Below are 23,585 nucleotides of genomic sequence, written 5' to 3' on the forward strand. Positions count from 1 at the left end.
CATGGAGTAGAAGGTGTTCCTCCACTGTGCACGTTTTTTAGTGTGGAAGATGAAGTCATTCGATAGTATGCATTTGTTGGTGCGGAAATAAGGGTCTGAAATCAATATCTCCGGGTGAGTTTTCAGTATCCTGTGTTTATGCTTCTTGGCTGCGTTTTTGGATAGATTGGGAGGGGGGGGGGGGTAGGAAATAGTGAAGGCATGGAAACCTAATGGCTGTAAGCGTATTTCCATATTTTTTTTCTCTTCTCTCTTCTTCTCCTCACTTTCTTCCTTCTTTCTCTCTATCGTCTTTGTTTTTCATATCACTTTTATCTGTATTTCTTTCTTTCCTTAATTCTTGGAATCCCCATCGCTGCTTCCTTCTTTCAGCTATTCGTTGATAGCTTAAGTCTGTTATCTGTCTGGGGGAGGCATTGATGGAAGTTAGGGCTGTTCCGAGAGGGCTGCGGCCTTATCAATGTTGTTGGGTCCTGTTTGTTGGACCTTCTTCAATAGGCCCATATGTGTAGTGTGTTGTCTGAAGGCCTATGAGAGCATGACAGAGGAGCATGGTCCTCATGGGGAGAACCAGTTATTGATTTCACTCAAGAAACCTTTCAAAGCGGTCACTTTTCCCACCACAGCCAGATGGATCAGATGGGTCATGCAGAAGGCGGGGATTGTCATCTCACACTTTGGTGCCCATTCGGTCAGAGGAGCTATGGCCTCCAAGGCCTTTTCTCTCTGTCCCACCCCAAAGATATAATTAATGCCTTGATTGGTCTTCAGATTCCATGTTCAAAAGATTCTATTTCAAGCCAGTCGTGGACATGGCCTCCCTGGTGGTTGATAAGCTTTGAAGCAGCATAATCCTAGCGTCCCATCCTGCCATAGAATGAAAAATTTCCTAGTAAACATGAAGGAAAGTTTCAATTCTATAAAGGACACAGAGGGCAGGATTATTCCCGCTCAGAATTTCCTGAGGTTATCAGTTGTTTTTTCCCCACCCATTATAGCAGACATATTAAAATGGAGGTGTTTGGGTTCTCCGTCTGGCATAAGTATGACTTTGTTTTTTCCTGGTCAATGCTGTACTCAGTAAAGTCAGAGATTCCTAATTGTTGTCAATGTGTAGTATTGTATTCTAATGTGATGTGCTCCCCTTGGGTATCACTATCTAAAATTTCAAGGTTGGAGAGTTCAGGTTCATCTCTGTTTTCCACTGGCTTCTTGTAGATTCCGAGCCTGCTAAAACGGACTAGTGGAATTCGATGACAGTCAGAGAGTCTCAGTCAAGAAAGAGGACGTAACTCAGCAGCCCCATGCATTTCAGGACGTTCAGAGCTGTCATTTGGTTCACCCTGTCATTGACCTTACCCTGGGATTCATGGGAAATATAGGTTTTTGTTTTAAAGTTGAATACTGCTGGTTGGAAAATAAAGAGATAGTAAAGCATAATCCTCACCTCAGTGTCCTTAATAGAATTGAAACATTTCTTCATGTTTACTAGGACATTTTTTATTCTGCCTCACACAGGGACCCCATCCATTAAGGCATAATAGTCAGGACCTGACAATTGGGTTGCTGTGTCTGACTTTTTACCATCTTTCTAGGGTTGAAAATGCTTCTTCCTAAAAGATTTTCAATAAGAATATTTACTTAACGCCCCATAAGAACAAGAATAAGGGATGTCTTCCCTTTGTACAATCTGATCTCCAACTGTTTTATGCCTAAAAGAAACATGGAGGAAAGAAGATTTCTAACATGTACCTGATGACCAATCTTTTAACAGCATGTGACATCTGGTAAGAATTAAAGCACCCAAAGCCAGTGCTATGGCTCTCATGGAATACAATGAGTTGTCAGAAAGGAATTTGGTTTGCTGTTCCATTTGCACCAATCATTTTGAACAGCTTTTTTCCTTTCGGCATCGCATTGGTAAGTTACTCAAACTCTTTCATTGAAGATCTGACTGTGTATGAAGCATTAAGTTACATCATGCAGCAACAATGTTTTCTTAGTAATAGATTCCTTCATTGCGCTTTCTATTTTCTTGTCAACCTGGTATGATGGCGAGCAGTCATCATGATTGACTGAAGTGAGTCTCATGCAAAAGAGACAAGATAGACACTGTCTCCTGAATCATCTTTTGGATTGCTTTCAATTAAGTGACACCAGAAGAATTATGCTAACAATATGCAGATGAATGCCTTGAAGTACTCCCACTACACCTTCCTCTATCAACATACGAAGAAAGGGCAGGAAAATCATGCCTTCTTTTGGAAAAACTTTCCACTTCCATGACCATCAACTAAATGATTTAGTTGCTCACACAAAAAATGTAAGCATCCTAAAAGGATACAAATCCACCAATCAAAAGCAATCATATAATCATGTCCCATTGTTCTCCTCCTTCAATGGGGAAGGCAACTTACCAGCACTTTATAAGCTTGTTTTTTTCCCTAAAAATCACTCTTTCAAATAAATTACTTACCATTGGGCTCCACCAATGCATCAGTAACTCAGTGCATATATTGACGCATTCACCTCACCTGGTGCCAAAAATGGCTGTTTCTCTATATCCTTGAGGATTGTAATTTAAAGCCTGCATCATGCACTAACCATCATTGTGAAAGGTGCACCAAGCGTTATCTGAGCATGGTGCAGCCAAAACCATAAGCATGAGGGAGTCACAAAAACACCTTGTGTCCCAGGATCTATCAGGGTGCCCATGCTGGCCAATGCTCACCATCTGAGGTATGCATACTGAATGAACATCATCAGTATGCATATACTGTGGGTGAGCCATATTGCATAAGGGGGACATGGTCCTGTTGAGCAGCAAGAATTTACCTATTTCCCTCCTTACCTTAATTATGGCGTAATCCTGGCAAAGTCCGCTGGAGAAATAGAAAAGTTTCAGCTGGTACCCACACTCAAGTGGGCCTTTCATATCAAGACAAAACACAACAGGGTGTGCAAAAGTGGATCTTCTTGTTATGTAGTCGTGCAATGTTATGGCAGGTCGTTTTTTTAATATTTCGATCAGTGGGGAAGTAAGCTTTTAAGGACTGTCTGTCGGAGGCATACCACCTCTCTACGTAATGACCAGAACAGGGAAGGGACAAACACGTAATATACTGATCTAAACATAATGTTTAATTAAAAAAAAGTGATTGTGAATAATTTCAGAAACCATCCAACAGAACATTAGGTACATAGTATCCATAAAAATAGAGCAAGGAATGACGTGTGTGTTTTAGGCTATGTTCAACGGATCTGATACAAAGAAAAGTATGATAAATTATGCTATAAAACTTTACTTACGAGTGAAGTTAGAATCGGCTGAAATATTGTGATAGTGGCTGGATTGCTTGCCACTTCCGTTACAGCTGTCACCAATATACACACCAGGAAGACAATTAACCAGACAGGAAATCGACTTAGTGATTCCATTCTTTCGCCCACCCATAACGATAAGCCAGAAACCTGCAAAACATAATAGTTGTAAAACGTTTGCCTTTTTTGCTTCTGCATCCAAGTCATTACTTTTATTTATCTTTATTTCTTCACAAACATAAGAAAAAAGAAAACGAGACATTTAGCATTTTATCAACAAATAGGATCATAAATTGTGCCCCAAACATATAGAAATCAGACTTGAGAATGCATTGATCAATGAGGGGATAGGCAACGATAGGGAGAGCACAAAGGGTGGTAGGATCAGGCTTATGCAATAATGTCTTGACTAGTATGACATAAAGAGGCGAGCAGCTGAGTGAGGGGCTGAGTCCGGGGAGTCTGGTTCCAGAGATAGCAAGTAGGATCAGATAGGCGATTTTACATTAGGGCCATAGGACCACAACATCCTGGTTGCCCCTTCCCATAGTTTTTAATCTTCCTCACTCACCCCACAAATAGAGGGGTACCTTGGGGTATGTGAGGGCTTCAATAAATGGAAAAAAAACACAAGAAAATTCAAACTTCTCTAAAGTGCTTCCTGGAACATGGTTGAGCCTACCCACACATTTAGGAGTTAGGGTGAACCCAATGATGAAGCTTGCCACTACTAGGGCGGGTGCCGCTCGCAGCGGTCTTTGTGTGCCGGGTCCCTTGCTGCCTGCCTGGATGCCTGAGGGAGCAACCACTACCACCTGTGCTGCTCATTGCCCCTCCCTCGCAGCCTTTTTTACCGCTCGCGGCCCCAGCTTCGCGGGGGGCGCTTCCAGCGCTCTTTGTGTGCTGGGACCCTTGCTGCCTGCCTGAACGCCTGAGACAGCAACCACTACCACCTGTGCTGCTCATTGCCCCTCCCTCACAGCCTTCTTTACTACTCGCGGCCCCCGCTTCGCGGGAGCCGCTCCCAGTGGTCTTTGTGTGCCGGGTCCCTTGCTGCCTGCCTGGACGCCTGAGGGAGCAACCACTACCACCTGTGCTTCTCATTGCCCCTCCCTCGCAGCCTTCTTTACCGCTCGCGGCCCAGCTTTGCGGGAGCCGTTCCCATCGCTCTTTGTGTGCCGGGTCCCTTGCTGCCGGCCTGGACCCCTGAGGGAGCAACCACTACCACCTGTGCTGCTCATTGCTCCTCCCATTGCCGCTAACTGCCTATATCACTGGATACTTCCCCCGCTTCGCGGCACGCGCGCAGGCGTGCGCCGGGCCAAGCCCGGGCCAAGGGCGGGCCCGTCTTTGCCCTTTCCGAGACTGTCGAGGCTGGGCTGGGCCGGTGCTCTTGGTGTCTATTCATCATTTTGCAATACAGAGCCATCGCCCATGCAACAAAGAAAGACTATCAAGTGCCACCCTCTGGGTAAGGACTAACTGAACTTTCTGCTGTGGCCTGGATCATTTAAGTGTTTGTGCGGCCCTTTTTAACATTGAATTACATTAGCTTTGTGTACATAGTTCATTTAATTTTCTTTTAACAAAATTGTGATTTCTCCTTTTCATAAAGCGGAAGGGAAATAAAACCCCTGTTGAGCATGCAAGTGCAACCCTTGATAATTACCTTGTTAGAGCAGTGAATGTAATTAACAATGAAATAGTTAGAGCGGAATGGCGACTTTCGCTGGATCTAGGTAGCTTACCAGCAACGCCCCTAATATCCCTGCCAGAACACCACGTAGCTAGCAGGAAGCCCAGTAGCTTAGGTGCTGTGTCATCTATTGGTTTTGCACAAACACCAATAATACCGGTTGATACCCCTAATACATCAATTCAAAGGTCACCTGCCCCTTAAATTAGAAGGGGATGCACAAAAACCCAAACTAAACGGGGTCCAATAAATATCAGTAAGGGCGTTAAAACATTACCTACACATGTATCAAGTATAGATGAGCAACCGGGTAACACTAGTACTGCGGTTTTTAATGACGGGCAGATTGAGTAATTACTTAACATTTTTGTTGCTAACATTGAAAGTTTTATTAAACCTCTGACCGAAAAATTAGATAATCTGACTAGAGAGGTCACAAGGTTAGGTGGAAAAATATCTGTCCAAAGCGAATTAGTAAAAACTTCAATGAAAGCCATGGAAGAATGTAGTGCTAGTAATGTCACCGTGGAAACACCCAAGCCTGAGGTTCAATGCAGCAGGGGGAGGGCTAAGGCAACCACAGTGGAACTTAATAGCTCGCAGTCGTATGTGAGAGGCGTGAGGTGCTTTGGGTTCCTTCCTGGCTGCTATCTGGATTTTGGACACCGGTCATCTACATATTGCTGGGGGACATTTGTTCGAGCGGGACTGCGAGTCCCAGGGTTGATAGCGGCGCCCAACCGGCCGCACCTGTGACTCTTCCCACCCCGCCTCCCAGGACCTCTTCACGACTCGCGGCCCCGCTTCGCGGGAGCTGCTCGCAGTCGTATGTGAGAGGCGTGAGGTGCTTTGGGTTCCTTCCTGGCTGCTATCTGGATTTTGGACACCGGTCATCTACAGATTGCTGGGGGACATTTGTTCGAGCGGGACTGCGAGTCCCAGGGTTGATAGCGGCGCCCAACCGGCCGCACCTGTGACTCTTCCCGCCCGCCTCCCAGGACCTCTTCACGACTCGCGGCCCCCGCTTCACGGGAGCCTCTTGCAGTCGTATGTGAGAGGCGTGAGGTGCTTTGGGTTCCTTCCTGGCTGCTATCTGGATTTTGGACATCGGTCATCTACAGATTGCTGGGGGACATTTGTTCGAGCAGGACTGCGAGTCCCAGGGTTGATAGCGGCGCCCAACCGGCCGCACCTGTGACTCTTCCCGCCTGCCTCCCAGGACCTCTTCACGACTCGCGGCCCCCGCTTCGCGGGAGCCGCTCGCAGTCGTATGTGAGAGACGTGAGGTGCTTTGGGTTCCTTCCTGGCTGCTATCTGGATTTTGGACACCGGTCATCTACAGATTGCTGGGGGACATTTGTTCGAGCGGGACTGAGAGTCCCAGGGTTGATAGCGGCGCCCAACCGGCCGCACCTGTGACTCTTCCCGCCCCGCCTCCCAGGACCTCTTCACGACTCGCTGCCCCCGCTTCACGGGAGCCGCTCGCAGTCGTATGTGAGAGGCGTGAAGTGCTTTGGGTTCCTTCCTGGCTGCTATCTGGATTTTGGACACCGGTCATCTATAGATTGCTGGAGGACATTTGTTCAAGCGGGACTGTGAGTCCCAGGGTTGATAGCGGCGCCCAACCGGCCGCACCTGTGACTCTTCCCGCCCCACCTCCCAGGACATCTTCACGACTCGCGGCCCCCGCTTCGCGGGAGCCGCTCGCAGTCGTATGTGAGAGGCGTGAGGTGCTTTGGGTTCCTTCCTGGCTGCTATCTGGATTTTGGACACCGGTCATCTACAGATTGCTGGGGGACATTTGTTCAAGCGGGACTGCGAGACCCAGGGTTGATAGCGGCGCCCAACCGGCCGCACCTGTGACTCTTCCCGCCCCGCCCCCTCCTATTTAGCCACTCTCATTACCGTGCACGCGGGACGCGTGCGTGTCGGCACCGGGCAAAGGGCGGGCCCTCTGTGGCCCTCCGAGACCTGTAGGGACTGGACTGGGCCAGGACCCCTGGTTTATCTTCTATGTCAAAGACTTCAGTATAGCAAGCATATCCCTATTGATGTGCCTTATTATTGATTTGTTTACTGGTGCCCCTTTTTGCCTTATTCTATGTTAATTGGAATTTATATTGTGGGTCCTAGCAACGTAGAGTAACTTGTATACTTGTACCCTAATTTGTTAGTAATTTGGTTTTGCATTTTACTGTTAGCCTGCTACTTCCTGTTAAAGGTTATGTCTACCCGTGAAACCCGAAGCAAGGCTGCGGCGGGTGCCTTAAAATTGACAGGTACATTGGATAATTTTATCCTCCGTACCAATTCCCTAATCGACCAGGGAATAGTACTTATGGAAAGAAGGGTGTCTCAGGACCTCGCGCATGCCAAAAGGTCATCATTAGGTAATATAGCCTCTGCGAGTACCCCTATCAAAGCTTCAGGCATTTCTGAAACCAACTCTATGCAGGTCGATGCTGTGATTCACACCACTACCAGTACTCAATCAGTTCTTTTGGACCCACTTCCCTTGATCCCTTTAATATCGACCACCATTGTTAACAATCCAGTATCCCTACCAGCTGTTGACCACCATGGGAGCACTTATACCCAAAGGGGTATACTGGAAGGTGCAATTCCCAAATCCAAACGAATAACCACCAAGGACAATGGTGACAGTACAGCCAAACAAGACACGGCAGGATGCTTTAGTGATATGGCCAGCGCCAGTGGTAGCACTGAGGAGGGGGAAGGACAATTTGGGTCATAATTCAGGGAGAGAAGAGGTACAGCATGTAACCCACCCTATACCATTGGGTATCCCGGATGATACAGCCTCGAATAGCAGTCTGGTTAGTATTGTTGATGATAGTAGCCTGGATGAAACTTCAGAGGAACTAGAGGATAAGAATGGCCCACTTATAAGTATCCTATCTGATCTTATCAAGTCTCTACTTTTGCCCTTGGAGAATAGACTCCAGGGCATAGAACATCAGCTCCAGGCCCTTCACCAGGAATTAAAATCCCGAAACAATAACCATGTCCAAAGGGCACCTAATGCACCGGCTCCCGCTCGTAGTCTCCCGCCCACGATTAAGAATCAATCAGTAGGGAAAAACTCCATCCCGAGTCCCGCCCCCCCTAAAACTCCTATTCCAAAGGGTAATAAAGTCTGTGCTAATCAGCCAGCTACTAATGCGCATATTAAACCCCAGACAGTAGATGGCCCTATTATTCCAGTCTCCAAACCCTCTCTATCCCATACTGAGAAATCTAAGATGCGCCGGAACATTAGCCTACCACCTGACGCCTGTCCCTATGTGATAATCTTAACAGGTGTCCCTGAGCTTGCCCCTGCAACACTCAAACCCTTCTGGGCACTTAAAAATAAAGTATGTCATTGGTTAGACAGAAATTATCCTCTTCCCTCTAACATTCATAGCAATTTGCTCATGGTGGAGAGAGCACCGTGGGTGGGTGAGAATAAGAAAAGCCTACAGGGGGACTGTGTTGTTGTTACATTCGAGGACCCATGATCGGTGGAGCACATTTGTTCTGGGCCCCCATGTAACAACAACTCTACAATTTTGGTTAAACCACTGTCTTACTTCCACATGCTTACGGAGCATCATAACAATAGGTGGAGCTGGTTGAGGGCTACTAATCATGTGAGGGGGGGATGAGGTGTGAGCCTTTGAGGGATCAGAATACACTCAACTGGGGCGGGGGCGGGGGCGATGATGGAGGTTGGAACATAGTACGAAGAAGAGCAGGGAGGTCCATTCCTGGTGGCAACCAGTTCAACGGAGAATGGTTTGGCCCACAGCTTAATTTTCCCCTAATCCCCTGTTACAATCGTTACAGTGGATTGGAAGCAGTCGATTGACTTCCAACTCAGTCTCCTGGACAAATTGGAAAGAGGAAGGTGGCAGCTTCCCCACGGGATGGAGCTGAAATTGGCAGGGATGGCCCAGCTAGTTTGGGAATCATTAGTCCTAGTTTAGGGGAAAAGGAACTTAGCATTCCAGTCACAACCAAGGAATTAACTGTAGCTCCCATCTCCATTAATATTCTCTCCTAAAATATAGCAGGGCTAAAACAAAATCTTGCTAACCCTGACTGGAACGATTTTATTAACACATTCCACATATGTATGTTCCAAAAAACCTGGTGCCTGACCCCGCAATATAAAAATGGGTACTCCACTTATTTTATTCCAGCAGTTACGGTGGGGAAAGGTCGCCCTTCCGGTGGCCTGCATATTTGGGTCAAGGTGAATTTGAACTGTGTTGTTACCACCCATAAAGTCAATTCCAATGACCTTTTGCATATCTCCCTAAAAAGCCCGTCTGGGGGTATCATCTTTGAACTCTTTTGTGTCTATGCAAGAGGCTTACAGGGTGGTTTAATCTCGCCCACAATAGAGCTGTTAGATGTGAAGTTATCAGATCTTCCACCTAGGTCTAAAATACTAGTAGGGGGTGATTTTAATTGCACATTTGAACCCCTGGATGATGAAGAGGTATTAGGTTTTAATTCAGAGGACTGGAGACAGACCATACCTTCTTTAGTCCTTGCTCCCATTAAGAAATGGACAGCCAGAGCAATCCAGCTGAATGTTCTGGCCCTAGAACATAATCTACCTCATAATCTGTCTCAGATCGCGATGGGGCGATGACTTATAATAGGATAGGGTGCCCGTCTCGGATTGATTATATTTTTCTGGACATTCAATCATGGGCAGGTTTAGTTGATATGGAGGTTAGGCAATCATCAGACAGTGATCACAACCCATTATGCATGGAAATCCACTGGGCAAATGGGATTGGCAAGAGTGGAGGTTCAGAGATGCTTACTAAAGAGGTTTTTCCTACCAACTGTAACCGGAAGTTAAAATGGGATGTGGTTAAGTGTGAAGAGGGGAAACTTAATAGTATTAAAGAGTTAGTTTTAGCTGAAACTTGTAGCCTTGCAGCCGTCGCTCTAGCAGCGCCTCATCCTCCCGGATCAAACTTGCCAGTCTCGTATAAGAACCTAAAAGACAAAATAAGAGGTCACAGGGGACATCTACGTCAATCAAAAGACCCCCTAAGGCAACCCCTGGTACACGGCAAATTGTAGAGGAAAGAAGAAGGCTATTACGCTAGCTATAAAAAGCAAGGACCCCATAGCAGTGAGATTAGCCAGAAAGGAGTACCGCAGAAGCATATCCTCAGCTAAGAAGGACTGGGAGGAGGAGCATTGGAAGCAGCTTAAGGCTGCTGCCTGTGGGAAAAACTCAATTTTGTTTTGGAAACTGATCAATGTCCTTGATAGAAGGGGGCAGAGCCGATTTTAAACCATATAAATGAATACCAATGGTATTCCCATTTTTTAAAATTGTACTGTGAGGATAGTGTTCAAGGTCAATTAATATCCTCAGCAGTGGAAATTCAGAGCAAACCTAGCATGGAGATAGGAAGCAAGGAAGAGCCATTCTCCCCGCGGGAAGTCCAAGATGCTATTTTAAAAATATTACCAGGGAAGGCGGCCGGCCCAGACGACCTGCCTGGGGATTTACTACTGCATGACCCCAAAATATGGGCAGACCTTATAGCCTGTTTAATGAACTTAATTCAGCATGGCCACCCTGTCCCTGAATCCTGGAAGGGTGCGGAGGTTATCACTATATACAAGAAAGGTGACAGAGAGGACCCTGCCAAATACAGACCAATAAGTTTAATTGATACCATTCAAAAGGTCGTTGGCAGGGTCATCATAAACCGAATAGAGACATGGCTAATAGACAATAGCATCTTGACCCACTTCCAGGCGGGGTTTAGGCGTAATGTTGGTGCGATGGATCAGGTATTTTGGTTTTGTGCGGTCTATTGGAAGTCAGTGTCCATCACCAAGGGTAGCCTCTACTTGGCTTTCATAGACCTGAAAACAGCGTTCGATGTTATACCATGTGCCAAACTCTGGGGGGTCCTATTGGACATGGGTTTTCCTAGCTATTTGCTGCAACTCATCATCAAGCTCCACGAGGATAATTATGCAAGGATTCGGTGGGGGAGCCAGGGTCAATTTACAGGGAGGGTACCAGTCAATAGAGGAGTGCAGCAGGGTCGCGTGATGGCTCCGACACTGTTCTCCCTCTTTATAAATGGGGTGGTGGACCATTTGAGGGAGGACCCTGCGGATGCCCCTGTCCTTGCCGGAGAGAAAGCCCCCACACTCCTCTTTGCGTATGATACCCTCCTAATGTCCAAGACCCCTAAGGGTCTCCAAAAGTTGCTTGACCACTTCAGCATTTTTTGTAAAGACCGTGGGTTAACGGTTAACACCACGAAAACGAAGCTGATGGTATTATCTGCTAAAAGAAATTCTAGGAAAGTTTATCTCTCCTTCAATGGGTCCTCTCTAGAGGTGGTGGATGAATTCGACTACCTTGGGGTCAGGCTATGTAACAACATGAGATTGGACTCACATATATCAAAAATGGTCCTAAACCTTAAAAGGGTCTCTGGAGCCATATTGAAGAATCAGCGCCTCTCTATTAGTAGACCAGTAGCCCCTGCCCTGGCAGTTTACAAGGGGAAAGCACTAGCCTCTGCAGTTTATGGCTCTGAACTGTGGGGTGCCAAGAATACTAAGGCATTGGTAACTGCAGAGAACAAGTTTATGAGAGACATAGTTTCACTTCCTCTCTCGACCCCTTTGAAACCATTATTCCTTGATATGGGTAAAAGATCAGTTTCAGAAATAGTTCGACTCCGCCCTTTGCTATTCTGGGTGCGCCTTAGAAGGACCCCTGAATTAGCAAAATATGCTCGAGTGTTGGACGAGTTAATTGTCTTGAATGTATCCAACAAAATAAAGTGGATCAATAATCTAAAGAAGCTGGTAGAGTCTATAGGTTTGGCTGAGTTCTGGGCCTCACAGTCCCCCCCTGCTAAACAAATTGTTAACAAATTATACTGGGATTGGGTATAGGCCAAGGACCTCAATACTACAAGTTGGGGACCTTTGACGAATAACTTTCTTGAACATAAACCCTCCAGAAAGCTAGAACCATTCCTGGACTTCATCCAGACCCCTGAAGATAGAACTTTGTTCCTGAAACTAAGATACGGTACCCTCCCTCTCAAAAAAGTTATGGAAGGGTGGAAGGGCAGGAGGGTGCATGACATAAATTGTCCAGGTTGTCCATGTCTGGAAGAATCCCTTGACCACTTTTTGTTTGCATGTAAAGCCTATAAGCAGGTTAGAGCAAAATGGTTAAAACCTGTGTGTAGGGAGTTGGGAGTTAGGGATCATAGATCAGCTCTACGTATTCTTTTAACTAATACTACCTCTATGTATATTGTTTGCAGGGTCGCCAAGTACCTTGCCAGTGCTTGGTTTATCCGGTCAAGGTTGTTACGCAATGTCTGATCAGATTTATACCAAGAATGTATTCCCTCTATTTTTAACCTGTTTGTAGTGATGATTTTTAATGAAATTGTAGTAATACTTGGTAAATTGTCTCATGTATTTTTATGTCTGCACTTTTATGATATATTTATCGAATAAAGTATTAAAACAATAGCCAAACCACTAGTGGGGAGAAGAGTCATGCAGCACTAGAACTTAGTAGGGAAAAGACAATTCATGAAGTTAAGCGCAGTAATACTATAAACCTACAGCCCGATTGTGCTCCGTATGTGGCTGTTTTAACGAATGTTCCACCCTTGAATCAAAACTTGAATTCAAATTAGTTGGAGACCCACAAATCTCTTAAAAATAAAACAGTATCTTGGCTTAACCGTCAATGTGGGTTCCCCGTAATTTACTCCAATCTGATCCTTACTACAAGAAGGGTCAATTGGATTGGAAATTCTAATAAAAGTATCAAGGGTGATTGCATTATTATTAATTTTAAAAAACCCCACTGTGCCACAACCTCCTTGATAAGAGCAACATCGTTACCATATACTGAACAAGGTATCACATTACGCCCACTTAGCTATTTCTATAGCCATTTAACAACACCAATCAAATGATAGAGCAAATAGAGGTTTTCTTCCCCATGGTAGATCCCCTGACATACATCCAATTTTTGAGGTGCCTGTTTCAAATCGGTTTCAACGACTAGATGTAAACGACTGACATAATCTGGACCACCCTATTATCGAAGCAGCGGTTTCTCCCAGTCTTGATGGAAAAGAGCGGGAAAAAGTAGATGATCTGGGGACTATGTATGTGGACAATCCAAGCAACACTACAGATTTAAGGGGAGGTCATGTAACTGAGCAAAGGGCGATGGAAGTCCCGACTGGAGATCTTACTCGAGAGAAGATTACTAAGTGTGGCAATAAAGGGATATCCATTGTTAGTTGGAACATTGCCGGGTTGACCTCTAAAAGGGAGACGCTGGGTTGGATGGATTTTATCAAATCATATGATATCATTTATTTCCAAGAAACTTGGTGTACGGACTTAGTTAGTTATGATGGTTTTGTCTCTTATAACTTATTAGCGCAGGGATCTGTGTCTGGAAGAACAAAGGGAGGTCTTTTGACACTAGTAACCATAAATCAGTCCTTAACTGTGGCAAGGTATTTGAACGTTGGGGTACATTCACAGATTCTTTGGTTGCACGAGAAGCAATCCCGCAATGTTCTTTTAGTTAATTATTACAATAACATATTTGACAACACGCGGCAGCGAGTTGTGAAGGATCTAGAAGTTGCTATAGAGAAATTGATTACAGAGGAAAATTTTATTTTTTATTTTATTTGGGTGGATGATTTTAATATTTCTACTCGTGCTATGTCTACCCATAAGGCATGTGGGGTTAAAAGTAATTCAGGAGTGGATGATTTGCACTTCCCCCATAACATTTATGGTGAGTCACTAAATAAAATCATGGCGTATCATGATATGGAACTTTTGCAATATGTAAATGATGACTGTGGTCATACTATTCCTACGTATACGGGTAGGAACACAAACTCCATCATTGATCATGTAATTGTATCTTCCAATATTATATCATATTGTATGGCCCCAATGATTGAAGAAACCTCATTGAGTGACAACAATTGTATTATTTTAGTAACTTTTTTCTGGGAAGGCAGGTCTGTCCCCCTACGAGAATTGTGAAGAATATCGAACCACACAAACCCAATGGGATGAGATTGAGATGGAAAGGAAAAAAATCTGAGGCCGTATTAAAAACCATTGTCAAATACTAAAAAAAAAAAAAAAAAAAAAAAAAAAAAAACCATTGTCAAAGGCAGTATACTGGAAATGAATGACATCCTGAACAATGATAATGACTCAGAACGTAATTTAGAGAATTTTAGAGGCATTAACAAATTAATAGACACAATTTTTACTAGGTTTGGCAAAGGGAAAACCAGCTATAGTAAGGGATGGTTTGACCATACCTGCATTGCATTACTTACCGAATTAATGCAGGCATTAGCGACCAGGCCAAGGGATCAGAAATTGGTAACCCAGCTGAGACTTCATTATAAATTAGCTCTCAAGCGCAGGAAGGGAGAGCTGCAACACGAGGCCTGGGAAAAATTGACACAGGCTGTGGAAATGTCCAACTGTGCCCTCTTCTGGGCTACGGTTAATTCCCCTTTCCTAAAAGATGATTCGATCCCAGAGCTTACGTCCAATGTTACTAGTGAGGCCTGGGTCACCAATTTTTCCATTATATTCAAATCTGATTGCCCCTATGGTGCCAACTATAGATCTTGGCCTATTGTGCCTTTAGATTTTACTGTAGCAGAGGTAGAACAAGGCATTAGTGCCAGCAAGGGGGGGAAGGCCCAGGGGCCGGATGGGGTTCTTATAGATGTCTATAAAGTGGCTCCGTCGCTGTGGAGTCCCCAATTAACAATTGTATTCAATGAAGCTGTGAGTAGCAGTGTCCCACCGACCTGGGGAGAATCTATTATAATTCCGATCCATAAGAAGGGAGATAGGTCGGATGTTAAAAACTACCGCCCTACCTCCCTATTAGACTCCTCTGTTAAAATCATGAGTAGGATATTGCTGGTAAGGCTGGAAGAATGGGTGGAGGCTAATGGGATCTTGACCAGTACTTAATATGGCTTCAGGAAAGGGCGTGGAACACTTGATCAGTGTATAAACTTAGATCTGCTAATTGGGAAATATACCCAGGCCAAACAGGGCTCTCTTTATCTCGCGTTAGGAGTGGCATTAAACAAGGCTGTGTCCTTGCCCCCCTGCTTTTTACACTTTTTATTAACGAGGAAGATGCAATTTTAAAAACTATAAGTGCTGATGATCCTCAGGTAAAAGGGATTGAAGTGCCGGTATTGTTATATGCGGACGATGCCGTGTTTCTGTCTAGTACCCCCATTGGCCTTCAGAGTTTAATCGATCGATTTTCTGTCATTATAAAGGACAGGAAACTGCTTATATATATATATTTTTTCATTGCTCACCAATAGCTTGCTTTATTAGAACTCCCAAGTTTTTGCGTTTTTTTTATTATTCATTATCAGATAATACATTTCCACATAATTCCAACCAATTATTTTTGTTCCATATACATATTCCATACAGCAGATATACTTCATTTCAGGGCATATAGATCATTACACAAAAACAATCATGAGAGAGAAAGAAGAAAAAAAATAAAGATTTTTTTTAAAGATTATTAAAATATTATGAATAGATTACCCCTCCATTCTTAATCTCCAATGCTCTACCCGTGCCCAGATCCGTTTACCTAACTGCATCGCTTTACAACCTTTTTTTTCATACAAAGATTTCTCCAAGGTATACATTGATAGCATTCTTAAGAGCCATTGGTTAAACGACGGGGGTTAGGATCCTTCCAGAGGGTTGCTATACAAAGTCGGGTTATGGCCATTGCAATAAATATAAATTCTTGATGGGGGATATCCAACCCTTCTCTCCCAACACCCAAAATCATAATCTCATTTGTTAAACTAATTGATATCCCTAGCTCATCTCTCAGGAATGTTTCAATCGCCTGTTTAAGAGGGTTTAGATTTGGGCATGCTGAGAACATATGAATAGTGTCAGCCTGTGCGCTTTGGCATCTCGGACAGGTTATTCTGCTAGTCCCCCCCCATTGTGCTATTTTATGCGGTGTGTAATATAATTCATGAAAAGTTTTATAACATTGTGCTTGCAGATTAGCAACCTTAACAATAGAATTAGTAAGCTGCTGCGATTTTTCACCCTCATTTCTCACTAAATTTAGCTTCCTCCTCCATTTATCAAAAACTTTGATCCTGTCATCTTCCTTACATTCACTCAACACCCCATAAAATTGTGAGATTGAACGGCCCTTCTCATCTTGAATGTATTCCATTAGATCCTCTCTTTTAAAATTAACACCCCCAAGCATTTTCCTATGTATTGCTGATCTGATCTGCAGATATTTAAAGAAATCTCTACGTTCTAGCTTGTATAGTTGGCATGCCCTTTCAAAAGAAATTATACCAGAATCGTCTATGATATCTCCTATAGTGCACACCCCAGAGTTATCCCATCTTTTCATAACTTGATAATGAAACACTTCAGGGAGGAGCTCATTCTTATACAACGGTGTATAAAAACTCATCCGTCCTAGCTTAATTTTTTTCCGTACCATAGACGACACTGATATAGCTGCGGAGAAGACCTTAAACCTTGATAATTAAACACCTTAAATGTGAGTAACCCTTTATTGGAATCTCTAACCAGTAAATCATAAATATCTGGTATCCCAATACCGTCCCGCCATCTATCATTAGTGTTTCCCCCGAGAAGTCCTCTAAGATATTGCAAGGCTGCTGCTAGATAATATCCCTTAAAGTCTGGAACTGCTAAGCCTCCCTTTTCCTTAGAAAGTGCCAGCATTTTTATGGCCCTCCGAGTTTTACCTTTTGCCCATATAAATCGATTGCAGACCCTTTCAATATCCTTAAACAAATTATTGCGAAATATTAAAGGAATAGTTCGAAAAAAATATAGCATTTTTGGAAGAAGTTACATCTGGATTACATTACAGCGTCCAATTATTGTCAGATGTAAATTATCCATCCTATCCAAATCTTGTTTGGCCTTTCTAATCACTGGAGTCAAAATCAACCAACTTATATAAATTGGATGTTATTGTTGTACCCAAGTAGACAGCTGAATCTGTAACTCTTTCATCATCTATTGCGGCAAATTGGTTAATAACTATCTGTGTTTTAGTCTGGTTCAGTTTATATCCAGACAGAAGCCCATATTTTTTTGCCTCTCTTTCTATTTCCACTATCGCTGTTGCTGGCGTAGGTGATATAATTGCCAGATCGTCTGCATAACCCAAGATTTTCGTCTCATAGCCATTCAGAACAATGGGACAGATAAGCCTGTTTCTTTCTATCTGTCTTATGAAAGGATCGATGTAGCAGGCAAACAGCAATGGTGAGCAGGGGCATCCCTGCCTAGTTCCGTGCATGATATTAATATTTTCGCTCTGTTCCCCCAATACTCTAACCCTTATAACCAGGCATCTATATAACGCTTTCAATCCCCCTATACACCTTTGCCCAAAATTGAGTTTACCCATTGTTGTCCAAAGAAAGCCCCACAAGACCCTATTGAAGGCTTTTTCTGCGTCCAAAAATATTAAGGACATAGGGTCTTGTGAGGCTGTCGTTCCGTCAAACAAGGTAATTACCCTTCTAATATGATCGGCTGTGCCCCTGCCTGGAATGAACCCGTGTTGGCGGGGCAAAACCACCTTTCCGATTACCGAGCTCAGCCTATTAGCTAATATTTTCGAGTAAGCCTTGGTATCGCTATTCATCAGGCTGATTGGTCTGTATGACCCTGGATCAGTAGAAATGTTATTCTTCTTTAAGAAAACCACCATTGCCGCTTCGCTCCAGGACCCAGGTGGTTCAGATCCGTCCTGGATCGAGATCATAAGTGTGTTAATGTCCCCCTCTAGTATTGCAAATAATTTCTTATAGAATTCTAAGGGTATAAGATCGGGTCCTACAGCTTTCCCTGAGGGTAAATTGTTAAAGGCCATTTGAATTTCTTCTCTGGTAAATTATGTCTCCAGGTTAATTCTGTCTTCCTCTGCGATTTTATCTAATAAGGTCACTTCCAGATACCTCTCTATGTCGTTCGTTCCTGGCTCTTCTCCCTCTTGACTATAGAGCTTCTTATAAAAATTCTGAAACACTGCGTAAATTTCTTTTGGGTTTTTAACTATCGCCCCTTTCTCCGTGACCATTTCTGTTATCTGGCCCTTGATAGCTGCCTGTCGAGTTCTTACCACCAAGATGCGTCCAACTTGCTCGTTATATTCATATTGCTCTTCCCTCCTTGCTAAACATTTTTCAGCTGCTCTTGCACTGTATATTTCCCCTACTGCTATTTTAGCCAAGGCTAACTTTTTAGTCACCCCTGTCACATCCCCTTTAACTCCTAAAATCTTTACCAGGTCTTTCTCCATATTCGCCACATCCCTGATCTTCTTATCTATTAGTTCTTTTTGTAATTTATTACGTCTGACAGAGTAGCTTAAGGTTTCTCCCCTTATTCCAGCCTTTAACGCATCCCAGACAATTGAAGGTCGTGCCGTACCCCTATTATGACCCAGAAATTCTTTTAACCAGTTTCCCATAAGGACAACATAATCGGTATCCTGTAGTAGAGCTCTCTCAAATGACCAAGAAGTTGGATTTATCCTTGCATTTACCAGAGCGACGTCCAGGGCTAGTGGATTGTGGTCCGACATTAATCTTGGTAGTTTTTTGATTTTAACCATCGGTAACAGTGCGGGAGAAATAAAAAAAAATCAAGTCTAGCTACCATTTTATGAGGAGTGGAGTAATATGTGCTACCTCCCCCTCTCATAAGCTGCTCCCAAGTATCAATTAAGCCGTTATCTCTCATAAGATTGACCAAGGCTCTATGACTTTTTTTTTCCGTCCTTTAAACCTGCCCGGATCATCCTTCCAGAGCCCTTCAGGACCGTTTATATTTAAGTCACCGCACATTATAATCGGAAGTGGCCAACTAGGTAGCCGTGCATTAATTTGAATTAGAGTGTCGGGATCATCCACTGTGGATGCATAAATAGCACATAAAGTCAAATTCAAGTTTTGTGCTTGTAGTTCAGCCAAGGCCCATCGACCATCTACAAGCTGTTTTTTCAATTTAACACTATTTTCTCGTGCTAATATCGCTACCCCACGTGTCCCCGTGCCCTGGGAAGTGCAGACCAGTACCAAATAACCCAGTTGCTCCAATAAATGTTTTTGCGAGAACTCGACATGCATTTCTTGTAAGCATATTAAGTCTGCTTGCAATGTTTTAAAGTATTCTTTCAGCTCTCTTCTTTTTCTGGGATCGTTTAAACCACAGACGTTAATTATGACTATGCGCATACTGTTTTAGATTTTTTATCCATGTTGGGTTTTTTCTTCCCCTTTTTTTTTATCCCTATTCTGTTTGAAAAACCATCTGCATATTCCCTTGAGTATCTGACATTCTCTCCCACCACCGCTATACAAAAATTTCTTCTTTTCCTGATGATGAATTTTTGCCCTTATTTTTTTCCCCCTGCACCGACGCACCCCATCCCCCCCCTCTTACCCCACCCACCCCCCACCATTTCTTGAGGCATCCTGGGACAGAGGGCCCCCAGGTGTGGGCGTCCGAGTGATCCAAGCATCACCGTTCGCTAGATCGCCTGAATTATAAAAAACTTTAAGCAGATAACATATCAGATGGCTAATTTTTAAAGTTTTTCCCTCGATAGTCTTGCATATCTCTTTAGATCTTATTTTACTCCTATTTTCTTGATTCGGAGAGTTCATGCAGGTAAGCCTCCGCTTGGATCTCGCTTGTAAAGTTCTTAAATGTTCCTTTGTAAATTACTCTTAAACGTGCTGGATAGAGCAGATAGACAGTTGCTCCAATTTTTACAAATGGAGCAAAGAGTTGCCGCAACCTCCAGCGGCGTTCAACCGTTGCGTGAGCAAAATCAGGACGGACGAAAAACTTGTTTCCTTGATATTACTTTTTGCTCGTTGGTCGGGCCAGGTCATAGTAAAGAAAGTTTTCAAAGCAGACCAAAACGGCCCTTGGGTATTGGTTTCCTTTTTGAGACCGCTTGGGGAGTGTTAGAGGAAAGCGATGAGCCCGTTGAACTTCACGTTCCAGTTCCCATGGTTGGAGTTCGGGCATGGTAGTCTTTATAAGGTTGATAATATATCCCTTCGGATCGCTTCCCTCTGCGCCTTCTGCAATTCCCAGAAAGCGGAGGTTATTTCTTCTCCCCCGGTTCTCAAGATCCTCCACCTTTGTCATTAAATCTTCGATGATACCAGCTTGGGACTTTTCTCTACTTTGGAGTTTAATGACGTCTGCTTCCAAATTTTCTGCATGGCTTTCCACCGAAGGAAGCCATTCTGTCCACTATCTCAGTGCAAGTATTATCTACTTTTTGGATCGCACCTTGGAGTTTTTGGACAGCATCGTGATTCCTTTGACTATCAATTTTAACATCTGAGTGAAAATCCTTTATAGAATTAAGGAACTCACTGAATGATGGTTCTACGGAAAATCCTTGTTTACCAGTGTCACAATGCTGTCTTTCCATGTCCTTTTCAACTGCCTCACTGTTCGGATGTTTGAGTTCTATGTCTCCTATAGATGTAGGGGTCAAACTTTTCCGAAAGTGTTTAGATTTTTTCTTTGTTTGGTCCTGGTTGCTCCCCTGATCCGTTGTTTCATCATCAATTGGAGTTTTCTATGTTTTGGTTTTGTTTTTTTTCCACTTTCTTTTTAGATATCGAGTCTCGACCGGATTCATTGTTGTCTTTTGTATCTCTCTGATTTGTCTGATCAGACACTTCCAGGTTGGCTATAGGTGATTTTTCATCCTCGCTAATTGCACTGGTCTCCGCCATTTCGCTAGAGATGGATAGTCCAGTTTCATAAATTTCCGAGTTAGATTCATCTGATGATTCTTCGCTCTCTATTTGAAGCTTTTCATCTCTGACTGTGATTTGTCCAGTGGCGGAAGTATGATCCAGCTCCAGCTCCAGATCTTGATTAACCTTATCTACACTCATATCTGTGCTTATGCTTTTTGCATTTAATTCATCTCTAGGAGTCTTATTTTTCATTACATCATATTCCTTCCCATTATTGATATTATTGCTGTTTTTGTCGCTTTTATTACCTTCGTTCGAGGCGTCTTTTGAAACTGGTACAAATATATTAGAGATCCTTGGTTGTGTTTCATCATGCATTCCCGTTAGTTTTGCTGCAGCCTTCAGGTTTTTGATGGTTTGCAGCCTCTTAGCCTTTTTAACCATGAGTTCCACCTTTTCATCAGCTTGATCATCAGATTTTTCTTTGGGGTAGATCTCATTTATCTGTTCTTGTTTCTCCTGTTTCCCACTCTCACTCTCTTTCTCCTTCTCAGCAGTTTTTATAGCATTTTGGGTTTTACTTTTGGTTTTCTCCATATTATTGTTATGTTTTACTTTGCCATTAACATTATCTTTATTGCCTTCTTTTCCATTTTTGGCCTCTTTACCCTCTTGTGCCTCTGGTTTCTGGCCTTCTAATGGAGCTATTACTTTTTGGTTGGCAACTCGTCGTTTGTTTTAGACTGCTCTCGTAGTCCAAAGTTACTGATGTATTCCTAGCAGTTATTTTTGCCACTTCATTTGTTTCAGTAGTTTCTATGACTTCATCTCCAGAAAGCACCTCAGTATTTTCTTGAGCCTCTCGTTTACTCACTAGCTTGCTCAGAGTTATTTGAGACATTCTCTGTGCAGTTTCGGTTTGTGCTTGAGTTTGTGATGCTATTGCCTCCATACAGGCTCTTTCAAGTTCATCGGGATTATAAAACCCTGAGAGATAGCCCCCGTTTGCATTCTCCTTGAAAGTAAGCCTTATCGTGACCGTGTGTGGATTTCTATTCACCCTCCGCTCAAAGTGCTTGAATTTTTGCCAGAGTCTCTGCTTGTCTTTATAAATTTTTTTATGAAGGCTCTCCTTATATTTAGCCTCACCCCCCGGCTTCCTTAAGTAGATAAACTGAAGTGCGCTTATATAGACGATAAGTGCCCCCAGAGTACTCGCTTTAACCTTCGTGCCTGCTCCACAAACATTGGTGACATATGGCATATCCTTGTTAAGACAGAGCACGATACTTTATAGATGCTCCCTTAAATCTGAAACCTGGGGCGTGGTGATCTCGCTACTTAGTTCCCAGCGAGCAGTGCTCTGATGACGCTGATAACGCTCCACAAACAAATCAGCAGGCTGGAGAGAGCCGGAGGAAACAGAGCCCTCGAGACACAACACAGAAAGACTGAAAGAATTCCAAATGCGGCTCAAACACGGCTGACCACGTCCCTCTCCCCTCGCCATGCACCAACAATGACACCAGTAAGGGTAAAGTACGACAACGGGATTATTTCCTAAGGTTACGTTGGACTCACATTTCTGGTGTGCTCTATTTTCAATACGAAGGCCTGCTGCACGAGATCGAGATTGGATCAATCCGGGAGGAACCGGGAGAAGCCGGGAGAGCTGGGTAAGAGAGATCGGGATGAAACAGCAGTGCAGAATAGGGTAGGGTATTCCAAGTATCACGTTATGCAGTTCTGTAGCGTTTAATACTCAACAAATGTTCCCTATGTTTCCCAAAGCCGCCATAGCCGCCGAAGATGCTTATCAATAAGAAAAAAAACCACACCATGATCTGTGGGGTAGGCCGTAAGAGGTCTCATAACTTTTTTATAGATGGCGAGAGAGTGCTACAAGTAGACACATTTTGTTATTTAGGAATTACCTTCGCGAAAGATAGATCATGGTCGCATGAAATTACCAATGTTCATGCAAAGATGGCCAAAAGTGCTCATGGGGTTTTTAGATTTGCGGCACAGATAGGCGACAGACGCATCAGAGACATGATGCAGATCTACCGATCCAGATGTATTTCTATCGCCTTATATGGGGCTGGGGTGTGGGGATACTGTTCTGATGGCAGTCTGCAAATTGAGGAAATTATATTCCTAAAAAAACTATTGTGTCTACCAACCTCAGCCCCAACTGATTTAACCCACAGAGAACTAGGAATTAACTATCTGTCAGATTTGATATCCCTAAGGCCCCTAATGATCTGGCGATTTATTTGGCAAAAGGAGGAGACAGCCTTTAATAGACTTGTAATTAATGACTGTCTCGCATTGGATAACCATTTTAGGATTCTCTGGCTAAAATATATTGTACACAGTTTCCAGTAAATCTTTGATTTAAATATTTTGGTTGATCCGTATGCTGCTGTAGCAATTCTAAAAACTGAGATGAAGATTATATTTTTGTCCTACAGAGCCAAGAGGCGGGCTAATAGTAGTGGTTTATTGTCTACCTGTATGTTACATAACAAATACATAGTTAGTGAAGGTTTTCAATTATACCTAACTCAGGTCACATAGATTTGTCCTTATTAGGCCTAGGCTCGGGCTGGTACATCACCTGGTGGCTTTCCCTCACCTAAAAAAACACCCCGTCGGCCCTTGCCCATGTGATGGTCTAT

General features: G+C 43.6%; 1 protein-coding gene across 2 annotated transcripts in view; it reads right to left on the reverse strand.

The window, feature by feature from the left end:
- Window positions 1-23,585, reverse strand: part of LOC147730952 (solute carrier family 13 member 1-like) — a 540,726-nt gene that overhangs the window by 83,221 nt on the left and 433,920 nt on the right. For both annotated transcript variants that reach the window (XM_086955853.1, XM_086955852.1), the window contains one exon: window positions 3,310-3,471. In XM_086955853.1, coding sequence (XP_086811979.1) covers window positions 3,310-3,471 — 162 coding nt within the window. The remainder of the gene's footprint in view (window positions 1-3,309; window positions 3,472-23,585) is intronic.

The sequence above is a fragment of the Lissotriton vulgaris genome, chromosome 2_1 (assembly GCF_964263255.1).
Source record: "Lissotriton vulgaris chromosome 2_1, aLisVul1.2, whole genome shotgun sequence".
Classification (NCBI taxonomy): domain Eukaryota; kingdom Metazoa; phylum Chordata; class Amphibia; order Caudata; family Salamandridae; genus Lissotriton; species Lissotriton vulgaris.